General features: G+C 40.8%; 1 protein-coding gene across 1 annotated transcript; it reads left to right on the top strand.

Moving 5' to 3' along the window:
• The first annotated feature begins 4,423 nt into the window (after positions 1-4,423).
• On the top strand, positions 4,424-20,153 carry gnai1 (guanine nucleotide binding protein (G protein), alpha inhibiting activity polypeptide 1). Its single transcript, XM_068306564.1, has 9 exons — positions 4,424-4,875; positions 12,636-12,678; positions 14,277-14,418; positions 14,766-14,923; positions 16,171-16,299; positions 17,128-17,257; positions 17,408-17,561; positions 18,220-18,450; positions 18,900-20,153. The coding sequence occupies exons 1-8, from the start codon at positions 4,758-4,760 to the stop codon at positions 18,408-18,410; spliced, it is 1,065 nt and encodes a 354-aa protein (XP_068162665.1). The 5' UTR covers positions 4,424-4,757; the 3' UTR covers positions 18,411-18,450; positions 18,900-20,153.
• The last annotated feature ends 446 nt before the right edge of the window (positions 20,154-20,599 follow it).

Genomic DNA, 20,599 nt, shown 5'->3' with positions numbered 1-20,599 from the left:
GGTGGCGCGCGTCTCCTTCTGTACGACCGTAATCCTGTCTATCTCCTTGCCCGGCAGCCTGTTCTCCTTCTGAGTGAGCTAGTATTTGCAGCTTGTCTGCGTGTTTGTGTCTCAGCAACGGCAGCAGCAGAGGCAGGCTGTACCATCAGAAGAGCTGACAGCTAGCTGAGGCCAGGTAAAGGTACAGCCACCTCTGGAAGGACTGCACAGGTCTCCTATCAATGAAGTTACATAATGACAAGAAAGGTTCAGAGTTCACCTGAGAGATGTTCACCCCCTTCAGGTATCAGTCCACACATCCTGAGGGAGATAGCAGCTATAACAGGCTGAGGAGAAGGATTGAAAGATGAATTTATAGATAGGGAAGTGTTGGATATATCAAATCTCGTTTCTGATTATCCCATTTATGTTATTTTCTAATACTTGCTAGATGTAAACAAAAGATCTGTCCAGATGCAGCATATCAGTGCTGATAATCATCATTCACTTTCTGGTCTCACTGTGTTCTTTACAGTTCTGTTTATTATCGTTCTTTATCTCTCCCCAGTTTAGATTAGATTAGATTAGATTCAACTTAATTGTCTTTGGATAAATGAGAGGTACAAAGCAACAAAATGCAGATTGCATTTAACCAGAAGTGCTTAAGCAATGATTAAATAAATCTGAACAGGATATATATAGTGCAGTATGGGAGGTACATACAGTATATGTACATATGTATATAGTGTGGTGAATATTTACAGGCTATAAACAGGCTATGAATAGGATATTGTGTATGAATGACTATATACTATAAACATAAACGATTTACATGTTTACAATGATTAGGGTATAATTAACAGTATGTACATAATGTAGGAAATGTGATAATAAAGTGATAAATCTGATTCATTTTGTTGGGGGGGGTGGGGGGGACTTAAGTGGTGAATTAAGGGGTGAAATAAACGGCGTGGGGGTGACATGGGGTAGGGTTCAGCAGGGAGACAGCTCCTGTCTATTGCAGCTACAAGCTAACAGGGAACAGAAATGGAGGAATACATAAATTATGAGGTCTATTCTCATGCTGAGACAAGCTTCACTCTGTTTGGGGATGAATGGTTTCATGAGGGATGTTAAAATACAATTTAATTTCCATCACTTAAAGATATAGTATCTGATAATGTTTATCTTGCTTTGTTACTGTTCATAATTATATGTTTGTTGATATATGAGTTTATGGAACGTGTTTGGCAATACTGTAACCTTATTTGTGCAAATGACGATTTTCAGATTTTTTACGTTGTTCTCCAGAATGTGTCAAAGATATTTTTTTAGAAAGTCTTTTTGGCTGATTTCACATTTTGGTTAATTTCACATTTTCCTTATGCACATAGTTTTCTATCTATCTCTTACAATAAATATATGTGTCACCACACTATACAGTGTGTGGATATATCCTTAGTGTGATTTCAAGCCGGTAAATGTGAAGAAATTATATCTGTGTGTTCAATGTAAAAAGAATTTCCATATTGAGAAATAAAATAAAGGATTCTTCTGATTATAATTGGCATAATGTCTTTGTTTTACAACTCCTTGGAAAATGTCTTAAAAATCCACATCATAGCGTGTGATTGAGGCCTTTTGTTTTCCAAATTAATCCACAGGGCTGATGACGTCACTCTGACACAATTTCAAAAACCCTTCTGAAAATCCAAAATATTGCTAGACATGATTACCGATTAACTTCCAGGTTGTGGAGCATTCTGCATGAATAGCCAGCTCATACTCATGCTACAATTCGTGGAGCGTCCCTTAATATTATAATTTTTAAGACTTAACAGCACTGAATGATTTTCTGCTTTAGGAACAGAATACTGCACAAGTTCCTTTGCCTATAGTATCTGCACCGCCCTACCAACCTTGAAATTACACATCAACGCCACTAGGTGGCAGCACCGCCATTCCAGCCTGCTCACCTCCATCCTGTGTGACTTATCTAACTGATTCTCCGTACAAGAACCTAAATGTCACCTCAGGTAATGTCATATCTGACACTGAGTTCACGGCGTCAACCTTTGGATCCAAGTTCAGGAAATGTAGGCTTGTATAAAGCACTGTTGACTGCCCAGCTCTTTGACCAGATGGACCCTGTTGACATGTCATGATAGGGGTCATGTCCAAAAGAGACCAAAACATGTCTATGCCGTCCTTCCACAGTAGAGTTCACTTTTCACCTGGAGCCACTGTAGCAGACTATTATTTTCTCTCATGAAGTAAAACTTTAAAAAAAAAAAATAAAACTGTGATTCTATCTTCTGTGGAAACTGAATTAACTAATTAGCAGATTTTTTTCTGAATCAAACCATGCCAACTCCTATTTTTCTGGTCTTACAACGTAACTTTTGTTTTCTCCCCTAAATGATCACCAATACAGAAGATATTTCTTCCTTTTATCAGGAGAGTTTGTAAATATATGATTTATTAGATAATTTACACTTAAAGTATATTTAACCCTCTATTGTAAGCAGTGTATCTTGTCTGTCCTTTTCAAAACGCCTAATACACCCTTTTGTCTGTGGTATTTTCTGTGTTGTATAAAATGACGTAACCTTTTGCATGTGTGATGGACCTTCTGGCTCATGTTATCTCAAACATGGAGAGGACCTGATTGTGAGAGAGGGGGAGAGAGAGAGACAGAGAGAGAGAGAGAGAGAGAGAGAGACAGAGAGAGAGAGAGAGAGAGAGAGAGAGAGAGAGAGAGACAGAGAGAGAGGGAGGGAGGGAGGGAGAGAGAGGGAGGGAGGGAGGGAGGGAGGGAGGGAGGGAGGGAGGGAGGGAGAGAGAGAGCGAGAGAGAGAGAGAGAGAGAGAAATGTCTAGCCAGCATGTGATTCCAATGGAAAGGTCAAAACCACATATTTGCATCTCCTCAATCCCAAAAACCCACATTTGAAATGAAAATTACATCTAAAGGCAGGACATTTAACACTACTGAGACTTGTGAGGGAGCTTTATAAAGTGGATACTAGCAACCTTTATTCTGACTGCTGGCTTTGAGTTGTCACACTTGATTGATCCAGCAGGCTTAATTATTTAAACCACAAACAATGGCCATGTGTACCGCCACTGCAATGATTGGATGTTTGGTTCCCATGGAAACAACACCTGATCGAAATGTAGGCTTCTGGGTTACTAAATTGCCCAAACAAGTAATGCAGGATGATCTGAGGAGTTTTATATGCTTGTTGGGAAAATACAGCCGGTAATAAATTTTAATATAGCTCAGGCTATTTATGATTACATAGCAAACAGTTACATCACAAACAAATATTACCCTAGGTTTATTGTATGTCATACAGACTATGTTGTGTAAATTATATGAGCTTTATTTGGTAGCAATGAGTTAATGTGTTCAGGATTGAAACGGGTTCATTGATATGCGCCTGCCTTCAAAATAAAGGCATCAATTCCAGTCCAGCCTCCCTGTCAGAACTGCATATAAAGCATGCAATGTATGAAGACAAGCTGCTCCTGAGACGAATGAATGTCCTTCTATTCATCCACCCATTTTCTTGTCGGAAAAATGAACGTGATCATCTGTTTTACAGTCGCTTTCCTTTTGCAGGGGGTGTTGGGGGGCTATCCCAGCAGAATACGGGCGAGAGCCAGGCTATGTTCCAGATGTGTCGCCAGCGCATCATGGCAAAGGACCTTCCTACAAAGCATTAATAAGTGTCTTTGTATTTAATTATTTATCAATGTTCATAATTTCTATCTATCTATCTATCTATCTATCTATCTATCTATCTATCTATCTATCTATCTATCTATCTATCTATCTATCTATCTATCTATCTATCTATATATATATATATATATATCTTTCTATCTGTCTCTCTATCTATCTGTCTGTCTGTCTGTCTGTCTGTCTGTCTGTCTGTCTATCTATCTATCTATCTATCTATCTATCTACAAGTAGGCTATCTATAAAGAGCAATAATAATATTACTTTGTGAACATTTTTGTCACACTATTCATTATCATTTATTCATATTTGGGATAGTTTTAATAGCACTTAAACACTGACTCGACTCAGTGCTGATAGCTATGAGTGGACAATTAACAAAACATTGAGGGAGAGTAAAAAAGTAAATGTATTGTAGTCACATTGTGTGTTGTGGTTCTAATCCATTCAGAAAACCAGACCAGCACATTTTTATTAATAGTAGAGCAGTATTAAACTGTAACGTTGGCAGGATTGTCCTGAATGCAAGTGGATAGGATAGGATAGGATAGGATAGGATAGGATAGGATAGGATAGGATAGGATAAAATATAGTTTTCAGTAGGGATTTGGAAATGTGCCCTTTATTGTGAAGAGTCGTACCGGAAGCAGTATCGTTGAGGTTCGTGAACACACCTCACAGCTCTTTCCAGTCGTAGCCGTTCTTATAATACTTGCAGACGTCGCCGCTGCAACGAATGGAGGCGAGTTGGTGGCTGAGACATCAACGAGGAATTGATTTGCTTTTAAAATAGCTTGATCTTGACTTTAAGGAATAATTTGACCCCACATATTTCAGCGCACGGAAGAAACCCCACAATATATTTTTTCAAGTCGAATCGCTCCCCTTTTTTTCCCCCTTTTGAACAGATCGATTGCCTGTCATTTAAAAAAAGGGCGTGTGCGGGGTGAAGGCAGTTTTAACCATTTGATGTGGGTATATATGGTATTTTAGATATTTTTTATACCATCTTGGTCTGAAGGACACAGTCAAGGATGGGATGCACACTGAGCACAGAGGACAAGGCGGCGGTGGAGCGCAGTAAAATGATCGACAGGAATCTGCGGGACGACGGGGAGAAGGCAGCGAGGGAGGTCAAGCTGCTGCTGCTCGGTAAGGAGGGAGAAAAGATGGGGGGGGACTCGGTCGGTGAACGAACTTGGCACCGGGTGTCCACCTACCATAGGTACTTGAAGGCGAACACACGGTGAAAACTAGCGCAAAGAAACACAGAGAATATTTTACACATGTGTTTAATGGTCAGTTTTAATGGCGTTAGTTATGAAGTGCGTGGAGTTTCAATTCCGCATCGCTAGCACACTCCCCTTTTTTTGCTAGCTCAAGTTCAGCGTTAAGTGTCACCTCTGGTCAGTGAACGCAACACGGCTTCATTTCAAAATGACAAAGTAGCAGTGAAAAATTGCAGCCAATTCTCTGTTTACTTGTTTTCTAGTTTAGCAAAAAAAAAAAAAAAGTGGTCAGATGAACAAACGTGGAAAGTTTTCTTTTCCCCCCCCCCAATTGTTGGAATTTAAGCCATTCAGCCACCTCTGGAGATCATTTGTATGCTAAGTCCTCTAGACAATGGCACATTTCCCTACGTCCAGCCCGGGGTAGTGGAGTGGAAACAGGCCTGTGGGTCACTGGGGCCCAGCCTGACCGAGTGGGAATGAAAACTTCAATTAGTGTTTTTTGGGGGTGTTTTTTTAAGGTGTTTTTAAGGATCAATATTCGTATGGATAGATAGAATTTGTTTGCTCTGTCAATTAACATCGATTTAAACTAAATTGGCATCATGAAATGAAGATAAGTCAGCAGTTGCATGCCCAAATTTGTAGGACATGTGTACTAACCGAACAATTTTGTTCTCTTGTATGAGAAGGCTTTTGGTAAACGGATATGTCTGATAGGTCAAATAAACTACAAGATATTTTATTACTTGCAAAATACACTAATTAAAATACCACATTTGTGTCATTTTATTCATTCACATCATGTTCTCCTTCATACACAATAAGATGAACTGCTTGCATTTAGATGCAAACAATGTGTTAAGTATAGGCATTACTTACATGAAGGGGGAAATACTGTTATCCATGTAAATAAAAACCATAGGTTAATAAACGGTTTAATGAATTCTCCAGCTTTTGGAAATGACATGCACACACATGGTATGTGGGTTACCAGGATGCAAAGTCAAGCTCATTCCAACACGATGTAAACATCTGACAGAGGGCATACAGTGAGAGCTTTACTGGCATTTGTGAGCAGATTAGTGAGTCGTAGAAAATGAACTTGTGTCATGCTCTTTGTATAATGAATTGATGCAATTAAAATCATTTTTAATAGTGTTTAAATTGATCTCACTTCATAATAAAATGTTTTCATTACTTGACATATGTTGAACATTTAGGTCCTGTTTATATTGGAATAATTTGTTAAAAACTGAAAAGATTGTCTTTGCATTTTGAGAAATTCCTACAGTAACAACACAGTGTTAGAAAAGGATCCTCCACCAAATAAATCCACAAAAACTTTTGAAATCTCTGTTGTATGCATGACAGAGCATTCCTCGGTAGTATAGCTTTTTCAACTCAACACCAGGCAATAAAATCTCAGAGATCAAACAAATCTAAATCAGAGGAGCATAAAAACTATCGAACCAGTTTGCAAAAAGGTGTGTTTCAGTCTCCCAAAATACCGTTAACATATAGACCATTACGGACCATAACGAAAGTTGACCCTATTATGGCTTAATCATTTTCATGTGAGTTTAACGTTATGGATCCTCAATGTACTGTATATCAGACAGATACATTATTGAATGGATTGTTGTAAGTTTATATTGTCAGCAGTTTGATGACGTTGAACACAAAGCTGATGATAGGAAACAAATTTGCTTTCAGTTGCAATAAATGACGGTATGCTCCTTTTTACAGTTTCAGAGAACAACATGAGGGAACTTAGCAAGTAAAGTTATACAACAGTTCAAAGAATAGAGATTAAATGTACGAGTTTCAACACCACAAATGTTTATACAGCTTTGGAATACTAAGTCATCCATCTTTGCTCAATACATTTTGACCTGTCTAGGTTTCTGTTAACTACAGGTTATGAGAAGCGTGTGATTATTGGTTTTCAAGACCATCCACTAAAAATACACCATGAATCCCGAGTCAGTGTCGGAACAAGAATGTACACATTTTGTTGCCAAAGGTAGACAGCATTCCTCAGGCACTTGGAGGCCAGATGGGACTTGCTGGTATAAAGCAAGCAAGTCAGGTCAAGTTTCTGCTGTGCCACTTACGTGTGGAATATAAGTTCTCATCAGCCGTTACTCTTGACACACCTGGTTTTATTGAGTTTATTGACAAGGTGTTTTGGTGGAATAGCTGTTTTGCTCGTGACAGTTGTGTTTCATCTTGTGCAGCCCCACGTCTGGCTGGATTGGAGTGGTTTCTTGCTATTTTGTTTCGATCCAGTCAGGTTCCTGCCTGTAGTGACACAGAGACAGGCTGGAGAAAGCCAAAGAGGGGCTGTAAAATGAGAACACTGCTAATGACTAAAGCATTAAAAATGTAAAGGCTCTGCTGCTAAGGGCATTGTTAGAACTTTCAAGTACTGTAGTTTACCTTGCAGATAAACAGTCGGTGAAAATATGGTACTTTGGAATTGTTTATTTGCGAGCAAATCTGGGGTAGTTTACTTTGAACAACCCCCTGTCAACAGCGGAGTTTGTGGCCCTCCCCGATGTGTAGATATTTGTGTATGCAGCAAAACCTCTGGGGATTTGCTGAGCAGCTTCATGTGGCGGCCACCTGATTCTTCAGCGCTGCCTTTAAACGTTTGTCAGACTTACACGCACTTCCCATCAATGGAATGAGTCATAACGCTTACGTAAAAACTTCAGTTAGCATGAAAAAATTATTTAGGTCTTTGCGAGTTCGTCAGAACGCCACATTTCGTCTGTAAAGAAAACAGAACATATTTCAAATGCAGCTCTCTGTCGTTGGTTGGCTCTTATTTTATTTCTGTCATCTCCAGGACCCAATTATCCTGCTATTCATATCTACATGTGAAAATAGATTAGAATCTATTCAGCCTAATTACTCTTTCTACAGCTGTCATGCGACTGTGGGAGGATTGCGTTAATAATCCAGTGCTTCCCCTGAATTAACAGGAGTGCTTCTGATATTTTCGACCGAGTTTCATGTTTGTAAGAAGTGGCTTTTGTTGCAATTTCGTCAACTCGAGTAAAGTTTTGTTCACATCAACACTTCTCTGCTTTGCTTTGTGTATCTGCATGGTAACACTTTAGGAGCCATCTATGCTCCTCGTGTTAGCATCACTCCTCACAGTGGTGCATTAAATACACCTCAAGCAATCTGCTAGACAGTTTAACGTCATGGCATAGAGGAGACAATAATTGTGCTAAATAGACCCAATGAAAAAATCTGATGGACTCATGGGAAGTAGGCTTAAAGTGTAAGGCTACCACTATCTCGCTATTTCGGTCATTCTGTTACCCTTCGGTCCTCCCTGTTAAATGAAGCAACTCCCAGAAAACGACACATTTGATGAAGATTTTGATCTTGAAATGAGACAAGCCTGCTTCTCGTGCAAGAATTTAGCCATTTAATGTCAGGGCTTGCCTCCCAACGAGCAAATGTTCCACCCAACACCATTTTACTAGAGTCCTGTCATTGCTTCCTGGGCTTACCGCCAACATTTGTGATTGGTTTAAAACACAATCAAGAGAGCTGTTCCTCTATACTAGGAAGATAATTGGTTCTGCCAGAATGTTTTTCCAGTTCTGGCTCAATGTTAAATCGAAGTGTTGAGGTCTGGTTGTGCAAGACTGGTCAAAATTGTGTCATAGCGGCCTCATCCATGGGGTTTGTATTTTTACCTGTGTCGGTTTATTTTATGTTTTAGCTGTTAGCAGGATTGCATCAGAGTGGCTCTCCACCAAACTTTGTGGAAGGATGAGACAAGAAATAATCAGAAGGGCTGATCCAGCATTTATTTTTTTTGACATACATTACCCTGGTAAGATGAGGTCCATCAATTGTGACCTAAAAAACATTTATGGTGTTTATGAGTGTTTAATATCCTTGATGTAAACTAGTCTCTTCATGGATAGAGGAGTGAATGTATTTAAGAGGCCACAAGCTACATCGTCCATCTTTTTAACCATTACTGACTTTCTCTGCTTTTATTTTTCTATTTGTAGCTGCACAGGTGTGCAGGATTGTTCAGCCTCATGTTTTGGGCTCTGCCGAGTCTCTTTAGTATCATCCACATTTTTAAAGTCATGCAACGGCGTTAGAGAACATATGGTGCAACATGTATGTGTCACCGGTCTCATTGGGGAAGAGGCCCTTCACAATAATGACAGAGAATCATCGTTGAATAGCTCACATGCCGTTATCACTACACATTCAGCCTGCACCAAAGTGTGTGTGAAACAATCTTTTAGCTATCGACCTGCTTGTCGTCACATTGATCCCCCCTGGTCATTTCTTCTGGTTGGCAGGACTTCGCCGAGGCTCCCGGATTCCTTCATGAGTGACTCATACCTAAATCCCCCCCAGAGGGAGAGGAAGAGGAAAAAAATGAAAGAGGAACTGAATAGTGAGCGAGACCAATAGTAAATCATAAATGGAAAATGCCTGATGGGAGAAAGAAGGTGTATGTAATGGAGTACGAGTGGAAAACACAGAGGGATGAATTATGTTGTCCCTATACAGCTAATGTAGCATCACTAATGTGGTTAGCGCATAGGCTCAAACTCTGTGAGCCCTTCTCATGTCCTTGGATTTTGCGCTACATGTGAACAATTAATTTTGGCAACCCGGTTCCTAAAAGCCACCTGCAAGACTTCATTGAAATTTCTACAGGAAATTCAGTAGCCACCTACAGTTGAATCCCCTTTATTTTCCTACAAATTTAAACGTAATAAAGTCCTTGCTGGTTTCATACTTCATACATTTTGCAGTTGGGGGGTAGACACAACTCTGTTCCTTGTGGCAGATGAAGAAAAGAAAAAAAAACTAGCTACGATTTTCCTAAAATAGTTTCAACCACAAGAAACAGGAACCAGATGCTCCAGTGGTTTTAGTCTATAGCTGTTTAGGGCTGGGTGTATCAAAGTGGTTGGTGTGTAACATGACTCTGCATGACGATCAGGTCAGGCCTGTGGTGCTACGTAACCTCATGTGTTAGAGAGAAAATCTGGACACCTCTGTGTTTTGTATTCCTGAGGCCTGGAGGCATTGACAAGAGCCACACCCAAATGATATCACTGCTGTTTAGAGGCCAAAACCAAGTTTAATTATTTATGGAAATCATCCAATTTAAACTGTTAAAAAGATTAGCTTTGATATTGAAGCTTGGTATCATAGTAACTGTGCCGGGTTCCGTATTGTAGGCAGTTTTTTTAATGGCCCGCGAGTTGTGTTTTGTTACCCAAAAGATGTGCAATATCATTATCAGAAGATGAGGTGATGAAAAAGCCAAATAAAATCTTTCATATATAATATGATTGCAAGGTTAGGTAATGTGGCTTACTTTGGAAATTATACATAGGAACACTCTCCAGAGGTGCGTTGACAAATTTATCAGGGAAAAAATATATTTTTCATTGTTATCCAAAGTCAATCCACTGGACGTTAAGAAAGTTCTTGAAAACGTTTCGTCTCTCATCCAAGAGACTTCTTCTTCTCTTGGATGAGAGACGAAATGTTTTCAAGAACTTTCTTAACGTCCAATGGATTGACTTAAACAGCTTTTGGGTAACCATGACCTGGATGACTGAGAACCTACACAGACATCTTTTTCATTGTTGTCATAAATTTACAAGGCAGATTTTTTTTTTTTTTTTTGCAAAGAAACTCACTGTTTCTTCACTTTGCACGGCTCACCTAATCACAGATAACACTGCTTGCCCCGTATAATGCCTGCAGTGGATGATATAATCAAATCCTAGCTTATTTCACAATTGGATTTAGCAATGAGGAAATTCTACTGATTTTAGCCCACACTCACAACCTTATCTTGAGCAACTGGCCTTTAGAGGGACTTTTTTCAGAATCATATTCTTTTCAGAATAAAATACAGAAAATACATTTGTCTGACTTAAGTATCTTAAAAACCTATGGATGAATAATACTTAAAGCAAAAAGTGTTGATGTACTGCCCAACTGCAGCGTATCTTGGAGCTGCCTGTGTTGATGTGGATAAAGTTAAAATGTCCTTTTATAAGGCACTACTTTGAACTTCAGTGTGAGTTCATAACCAGCCCGATGAGGATTTTCATGCATTCCATATTGAGAGGCACTGCGTTGGTATGTGAAGTGTCTCTGGCGTGGTGGAGATGGCGCTCAGCCACACCGGGGGAAGTAACTGTGCCAACAACGCTGGCCAGCTGTGCCCAGTTTATCTCCTGTGTGGGGTTCTGGTCCCACGGGAATCCACACCGCTAGTGTTTTTAGCCTCAGAGCTTAGGGAGCTGCCACCCTTCTCCCAGCCACTGCTTCACCCCAGGGGTGGCACATAATTAAAATAATGTGTCCTCAGGTGGAGCTCATCCAATTATACTGAAGGTGAAATGCCAAGAGCTGTACTATCAGCATGCAGTTATAGCTCAGAGAAAGTTTGAATGACTTCAGACAGTGTGTATACTGCAGTGAGGGTGTGTTTGTGTGTCTGTGTGTATATATTTCTAGAATTAGGTAGTAGAATTAGCTATTACTCTCTTGATTCGCAACTATCAGCTGATTGTGTATAAAATACATCATTGTTTTTGTCACAAGGAAAGTGGAACTTGATCAGGCAGATGATTTATTATGCAAGAGTGAACCATCTTGTTGCAACATGGTAGATTTCATGGTACGATTCAAACCCCCCCCCCCCCATGTCATTTGTGGAGCCGAGAGGGAAGCTGGAGGTGTTTAGTCTGGGATTAGTCTCTCTCAAGCAGTTTCATCGTTCTTAGCTAGCAGAGGAGCGTTAGGTCAGCGACAGCTGACTGATAACTTTGCTATAACCTAGTCTCAGCTGTTGCAAAATGAGGGCATCGAATGCACTGTAATAGATCTAATGTGGCTGACGGTAATATTCATCAGGGGACGTGAGCCTAATGAACGTGGTTTGACGACATCACAGATGGCTTCAGTTGTCAGAACAAGAAAAATAAAGGCTTCTACTAAATGGTTATTGGGGACGTGAACTACAGGAGAGTAGCAGATACATAATACATAATGCTGCAGGTGGAAGCCAACATGACGCACACACACAACCACGGAGCCTCCTCAGGTGACTGTGGCCTCACACTAGAGATATCCTGGATATAACAAGAGCAGTTACCATGGCGCTGTGACGTTTGAGAGCCCCGCAAAAAAAAAGAAACCACCGTCTGATTCTTTTCACACTCATGCCATCCCTCGTTCTGCCTCCCTCTGCTCTTTGTATCACAGCACGTTGTAGGCTACGTCTCAACTACAAGGTCATCAATTTAATTAGTGCCCCCCCCCATTCTGAAGTTGTTTGACACTTTAGTCAATAGTAAACCATTTTGTCTCTCGTTACGTGCCACATCAAGGCTTTCGGCCTCTGACAATGTGAAGTTGTCTGATAGAATTCCAAGCAGACTGCTGTAACCCTAGTGACCAAAATAAGATTTTTTACCCGGACCTCAAATCACATGCACTTGTTTTCTAGTTTCTTTAGCTGTGCTCCTGTTTCATTTCCATGGCTCATCATCTTTTGCTTCATTTGATCAATGAACACAGAACTCCTGAAGTGCTTTTAACAACAGCTTCTTGAATATTGACTGTCTCTCATATATCTTTCTTCATCTCTCCTTTTTCCAGGTGCCGGAGAGTCAGGGAAAAGTACGATCGTCAAGCAGATGAAGTGAGTTTGTTTTGCAATTGATCCATCTTATTGTTCTGAACGCTGTAGAAAAAAGTTTGCTTCCTGGTGTATTAACTGATTCTTCTCATCAGATATGCGTCGTGGCATAGAGGGTATTCATTTTCCACAACTCAACCAGTGTCAAACAAATCACACTTTTATACTGCGTATCTGGGTTGTGTTATGCTCTGTGATCTTTGTGCGTCATGCATAATAGATCATGAAGACAACCTAGTAGAGTACATAATGAAGACTGTCTGCATCATCCGAATGCCACATGTGTCCTGAATATGAATTGTAGCTTGTACAAAATATCGTCAAGCAACAGACGTGCTTTTCAGGTGAACACGTTATGCTAAAAGGTTGTAACACTAGGTCTTTCTCATTTTTGGGGATTGTGAAGGTTTTCTTTTACTGGCAGTTAGCAAACATGTGCTGAAAACCAGTGAACTGAACGCTATCATGGTTCACAACATGGTCACCTTATCTTCTTTTGGATGTCATTTGTATTTCATCGGGTGAAAGACGCTTTTTAAGCCAATATTACAAGCACAGAAAAACTTGATGTGCTGTGTTTCAGTTTGTTGTGAATGTGCAACCAATCAGTGAGCCGTGCGACAATGCACAAAATTCCCAGAATTAGTTGAAAATTGTTGTTTTTCCTGTTTATAATGGCAAGAAATTGATTTGTAATGTCAGTTGACTAAAGCAAGCAATTGAAAACATCATCCACATGATGATCTCTCTTACCAACAAGTCCAAACAATTTGTTTATTAATCAGAAATGTACAGATTAATCATTAATAACTAAGTATTTGCGACCCTCACTATAAAGTAGCCTGGTTTAGCTTAGCTTGGAAAAAGTAATGTCACATGTTCCTTCATTATAATGAATACAGGCACAGCAGTGTCTTTTTTCATCTGATCCCCCTTCCCTAGGCTATTAAAAAAATTCCAAAAAATGTGCTCCTTTTGAGTGTGTGTGTGTGTGTGTGTGTGTGTGTGTGTGTGTGTGTGTGTGTGTGTGTGTGTGTGTGTGTGTGTGTGTGTGTGCGTGTGCGTACATACATATAAAATAAAGTTCAGCTACAATATAATGTTGTCTTTTGAAAATTAGATATGGTAAAAGCATGTCTCAATTATTCGGGCAAGCCACAGTTATTTTGCGTAATCTCTTCTAGTCATCTGCATACAAGTTGCCGGAAGAAATGAAAAAAATTCATTCACCACAACTATTTTATGGATGTTTGACGATTTTTTTTTTTTTTAAGACATCAAGCAACCTCTGTGATATTAGTGGAATTGGTTTCTCTGGTAGAGACAAATAAGCTCGGGGCTGAGCGCCATTGGTACTACAGTTTAATTAAGACATCCATGCCTTTCAAGGGGATTTGCTGACAATGGCAGGAATGCAGAATATTGTCAGCTTCTTCTTTTAATCAAGTGCAGGAAAAGTGAGTCAGTTCTCTAATGACAAGAAAGAATTAGTTTTCCGTCGATCCTGGCAGCTCCGGAAAGTATTGGGTTGGCAAGCAGCGTTCAGCGGCGCTGGAAAATGGCTTGAAAGCTCAACGTATTCGACCCCCGTTTCTCTGCAGGATCATCCATGAGGCGGGCTACTCAGAAGAGGAATGTAAGCAGTACAAGGCTGTGGTCTACAGCAACACCATCCAGTCCATCATCGCCATCATCAGAGCCATGGGGCGCCTCAAGATCGACTTTGGCGACGCAGCGAGAGCCGTGAGTGACAGAGGGAGGGTTGTGCAGCGTGTTGTTTAGAGTAGAGGACCTGGATTGAGTTTGAGCTGTTGAAAATCGCACAAATATCTTAGCCAACTCATGATTGCTGAGGTCTTTTTGGTCCTGGTCGTTTAAAAGAAATCCTTTGCACTTCTTCACTAACAGAGATGACAAAACAAGGAAACAAGAAGGCAAATAATTTTGGTGATTTGACCAGCAGTGGTTTCTGAAATGTTCTTGTGACTGCGTTATCAATTCGTTAGCAGATTAATGGCATTTCTAATGGTGGTGTAATAACTCTGGCTATGGATTTATGATATTGACATCTATTACGACTCTCCTCTCAGGACGATGCGCGGCAGCTGTTCGTGCTGGCCGGCTCGGCGGAGGAAGGCTTTATGACGGGAGAGCTGGCTGGCGTCATTAAGCGGCTCTGGAAGGACGGAGGCGTTCAAGCCTGCTTCAGCCGATCCCGCGAATATCAGCTCAACGACTCGGCCGCATAGTGAGTCACGAAAACACACCAATTTTTTCTGTCAACATATTGTAACGGTTCTTCCACATAGGTTTTACTGCCATTTCACCGTCTACAGTATCCAAACACAATTTGGCCCAGCCTTCAGCTTTGCTTTGTGAGCAGTTAGCCTCAGTACCAAGCGTCTGCCTGGACTTTTTCACTGTCAATATTTGCCTTCCTCGACATAGAGCGGTGGCTGGAAAGTTTAATCTCCGACCTTGCACCTCGGTACGGGAACATTTGCCACGTGCTGAAAAAACAAACCCAGAAAAAAATCTCCCTTTGACAATTCTGCATCTCTGATATATTGTGAAGGAGCCCACGGAGCTGAAACTAATATCATCACAAGGCAGCTTCTCTGTTTTGCTGAAAGAACGGAGCAAACATCAGCATTTACACGGTCGGCCAGGGGAACTGCAGTTGGCTATTTTCTAATTGGTTACTCTAATCCCTCTGTTCACGGGCTCCTCATGAATAGAAAGACCATGACTAAAACTTGTGTGTTTTACTCCTCTTAATGCCTCAGAAGACAAACAAGAGGCCTGTTTGCGTGACAGGGAGATTACTTGTGTTTGTTTGCCAGCAACAGAAAGTCACTAATCTTTTTTTCTCCTGTTATTTAGCAAGAATAACCTTGAGATATTAAGACGAGGGCGCTCACAGTGTGAAAATGTTGGTTTCATTTAGAATGTGTTGTCGTACAGTGAGACTCATAAATTACTATGAGTGTTAAAGCAACCACACAGAAACTTCACATCATCAATCAGCCAGAACTAGTTAGAAATCATTGGTGTATCATAAATCAGTAAAAATATATTTTTCAACTTTACTCAGTTTACAAAAGGGAAGTGATGAATGTTATCCTGTGCCATAACTCTGCATTCAACTTTTATCTTGACCTTTTTTTTAGCCAAACTCTATTCTATTGGAGGCTTAAAATGTCAAATTTTGCAATCTTCTAAACACTTGTCCTAATTGTGCAATAAGTGCGGCCATCTGATGTTTACTGAACTCTTTCAGCTCTGCAGAGGAAGGAAAGTTTGACTTGTTTGAGGTGCAAAACATTGTATCCGAATTGGTTTATCACAGAGAATGAACTTGGACTTGTTTGTCCAACAACTGACCTTCATGCATTTTCCCCCCGTGTCGTTTCTCAAACCTCCTCCTCCTTCCTCTTTCCATTTGCCATTCTCTTCTTCTTTCTTACATCCTTATACTCCCCCACCTCCTACCAGCTACTTGAACGATCTGGACAGGATATCCCAGGCCACCTACATCCCAACTCAGCAGGATGTTCTGAGGACCCGGGTCAAGACCACGGGCATTGTGGAGACACACTTCACATTCAAAGACCTGCACTTCAAGTGAGAATTCCTTTACCCCCACCACCACCACCACCACCACCACCACCACCACCACTGGATCTCTTTCAAAGTGTTTTTGCATGAACGCTTAATTCGTTTTCCTTCCTGGTTGTGACTCATTCACATCAACAGAGGTTCCCTTTGACCTGACGGCTGCGTGTCGTCTCTCAGTCTGTGAAGGTGTTGTCCTCAACCATGACTCAGTCGTCACCCATAGACAGGAAGTGAAGGCAGTCAGCCCGATGATGTCACAGCAGACGTTTGTTTGGCAACACGCGTGTTGTTGAACTTCACGCTGTTGGGAACAGACATATTGCATATTGTGTGTGTGTGTGTTTACATGTGCAGTTCTTCTGCATGTTAGCCATTAGCGCATGTCAATACACCTGTCTGCTGAGCCAGGATGTTTTGACGAGTAAACTTTATTTAAGCATCAAGTTGTCGTCTTTAGACAAGTCCTCCCCTCCCTTTAAAACAACAGTATATCCAGAGAGGCTGGTGCTGCTAGTTACCTTTTAGCTGTTAGCAGCTGCAGAGCCCCATAGTAGGTTTGGCTATAGGAGTTTGCTAGCAGGGGAGATAAATGACCAGGTAGCAGGAAAGAAGCATTAGAAACTTCTCACTAAAATTATTTTTGATAATCTGTGTCCTTTCCTCTTTATCATTTTGACCAAAAACCCTGGAGCAGGACCAGAGCGGTATCAGCACCGCCTTCACCCATTCATTCATCCAGCCGGGTTTGATAAACGCTTTGTAAGTGTGTGTGTATGTGTGTGTGTGTGTGTGTATGTACACTAAAGAATGTGTTTCCTTCATTCCTCCCTCCAGGATGTTTGATGTTGGGGGTCAGCGATCTGAGAGGAAGAAGTGGATCCATTGCTTTGAGGGCGTGACAGCCATCATTTTCTGCGTGGCCCTCAGCGACTATGACCTGGTGCTGGCTGAGGATGAGGAGATGGTGAGTGCTTCAGAGCTGACTTGTGGGAGAACACAATGGCTGGCACTCTTTTTGACACACAGCAGGATCATTGTGTTCGCTTCCTGGAATCAGAACAGGTCAGAAAAGGATAGCTTAACCGTCGCCCATCGCCTCTGCTTTTCTCATTAGAACCGGATGCACGAGAGCATGAAGCTGTTCGACAGCATCTGCAACAACAAGTGGTTCACAGACACCTCCATCATCCTCTTCCTCAACAAGAAGGACCTGTTTGAGGAGAAGATCAAGAAGAGTCCCCTCACCATCTGCTACCCAGAATATGCTGGTGAGATTAGCATCACTATTGGTTCATCATCTTTTAAAACAATTTTAGGAACTCAAATTATTATTTTGGAAACTATTCTATATTCAGATAACTGTCAAATATGAGGTGAAAACCAGCTGGCCGAGTTTAGTAAGGTTTAGCTTAGCTTTTCATAAATATTTCGAACTATATGGAACTGTTAGCTTAGGGCAGTCTAAAAGTAACAAATACTGGTTGTCAGCACCTCTAAGTCACACCAATAATAATAATATATCTAATTTGTTTAAACTAAAGTGTAAAAATATGACAATTTAGGAGGGTTAAGCAATCAACCAGCAGACTTTATGACGCTGCTGTTCCCAACAGAGACTCTGGTACTTCAGAGTGGTCGGCCCCTCACTCAAACCTCACTCTGGAAAAATTATCAATTTTAATTTTGATAGAAATTCATGGCTCAGGATCCATGTTAATAAGTGAGCTTTTGTTGAACTGTTGCTTTGAATTTTTCGCTTTGATAAGCAATCTCATGATGACAAGAACCGAGTTGTTTACTCCAGCATTTCCAAAAAAAAGCCACCAGCATAATAACGCCCCAATCACCTCACTTAGTGCTCAGACTATACAGACACACAACTTCAAAGCTCGTTCCAGTGTTTTTTGACGTCTTTGTCCTTCCCAGGCTCGAACACGTATGAAGAAGCAGCCGCCTACATTCAGTGTCAGTTTGAGGACTTGAACAAGAGGAAGGACACCAAGGAGATTTATACCCACTTCACCTGCGCCACAGACACCAAGAATGTGCAGTTTGTTTTTGACGCCGTCACCGACGTCATCATCAAGAATAACCTGAAAGACTGTGGTCTCTTCTGAGGAGGATAATAACAATGAAAACGACAGCCTTTTTTTCTTGGTAAGGAACCCTTAATTATAACCATCCCTCTTTAATAGAGCAGCTTTTTTTTCCTGGCTTGTGTGCACGAGGGAAGGGAAAGCATTAAGATTCAGTCGGGGTTTCTGAGGAAATCATGGGATCCTGGTTTAAGGGCGTGCCTGCATCCTAGCTTTTCTTACAAATGTGCTTAACAAATTGGTTTTGAATGGTTTTGCTTCCAGAGCTTAAGGATTTAGAATAATGAAGCAACCATAGCTGGAGTTGATGGCAAAGATGCAATATAATCCATCATAATCTAATGCATAATTTAATATCTGTCCCACTGTTATTAGCTCCCTCTTTTATCAGTCATTTAGACATCCATGGGATGATCGAGCCCTCGAAAATCTTTCTCCTTAAGGACTCACACCCATCCGTCGCCTCCTCACTCGCTTCATCCGACGTTCTCTGTGCTCTTGTGTCAACAGGCAGTGGAGCCAGTTTATTGTGAGAGGAAGATGAGAAGAGTCCAGAGGACCAGTTGAGGACCAGTTCTGTACTATATGCCACTTTTCACAGCTTTATTTATGTTTTTGTCTTGAACATTTTGAACTAGAGTTATGACATTTGTGTAGGATGTTTGTATCATTGTAAAAGCGTCACCGCAAAATTTTGCCGCACATGTTTTTTTTCTTGTTTATTTTCCCTTTTTTTTTTTTCAAACATTTTTGGGGAAGAGATCACATTTTTTTGCTGTTTTTCTGCCGCTGTCTCTGGAAATGGAAACACTTTTGGTGGAAATTCTTCTTTTCTTCCTTGCCTACAACGGGAAAAAAAAAGGAAGAGAAGGGGGTCACAATTTTGAGTCCAGTTTGTTGGTTCTTGTGCCTTCGCATGCCTTTTATCGCGGTCGTAGTCCTAATGCTTGTTCTGTTGCCTGCTGAATTGTTCTTAACATAAAGAGGTTAACTGTTTTCATACGTTAGTGTCCCTGCTATCTTCTGTGTGCACACAACTGAGCTATCAGGAGGAGGAAGATTTTCCTCTGGTTCTAAAGGTACATGGGTCTCCATGGTGACCAATCTTGTAGCCTCACAATCCCCTACACCCACCCACCCCCTTCACCTGCCATGACAATGGAAGGCCTACTGGCCAATCACGCAGTACAATACTGAGATGTAAATTGTTACATTTACTCCAAAGATCTGGGGTTGTGGTTTTTGAACAGTGTACAAAATATCCATTCTTCCCAACCATTCAGAAAATGGTTAGTTGAAGCACTGAGCTTGTAATACGCTTTAGTGTTTTAAGTACAAACACCAGAGTTGGCACATTTTACTGTATATTTTAATGTATTTGGAGGAGAGTTTTGGTTTCAAGGAGAGAAAACCTAAACTGCAGACCAGATGGTTGTAAACGAGAGGGATGCGGTCTGACATGTTAGTTAGGTTCACACTCTGTTTGTGGATCCTCTCTAGGGATGATTTGAGGGTAGGGGTCCTGCAGCAGGATCCACGAAGCCTCTCATTCAGGGAATGGAGACTTCAGATGGTCAAAGAAAGCCTGGTCTGGGATTTTAGACCGGTGCTACTTTTGCTATGATGAGTGATGAATACGGTCCTGGATGTGCTGTTATAAGGAAACTGCCACAACTGTCAATGTGTGTGTATACTCTCCATGGACTGAGAATCTTTGTAGACTCATCTCCCTTATTTTGCTAATAAAAACCATTTACAATCCAAGCAGCATGTCTGTTATATATTTTTGAACGTTTAAACGTTGATCCGGAGAGGTTCATTCGGCCCCTCTTTCCACCGCCATGAGGCTGTCCTGAAATCTCATGCTTCTATCACATGAATTATTTGATATTTGTTGTGTCTCACAGGGTTTTTATTCAAACTTATTTTTATTTATCACGGCGCCCAAATTACAAAGTCCGCTTTATTTGATGCTTTTATAAGCAAAAGGTCATACTTTTGTGGTTCAGTACTTAGTAGTAGTAGAATAGAGCTCATTCCACACACAGTGTGTGTACTGTTACACATCCACATTTCACAGAAATGGGTAATTACTAATCATTTGTCAGTCTTACACAACGAAGTATCACATTTTCCTCTGAGGGGCTTTTTTAGCCATGTGACCTGTCAGAACAATATGAACGATTGTTTAGGTCAGAACTCATGTTGAA

This window comes from Antennarius striatus, chromosome 22, assembly GCF_040054535.1.
Source record: "Antennarius striatus isolate MH-2024 chromosome 22, ASM4005453v1, whole genome shotgun sequence".
Classification (NCBI taxonomy): Eukaryota; Metazoa; Chordata; class Actinopteri; order Lophiiformes; family Antennariidae; genus Antennarius; species Antennarius striatus.
This window is presented reverse-complemented; position numbering and strand designations above follow the sequence as displayed.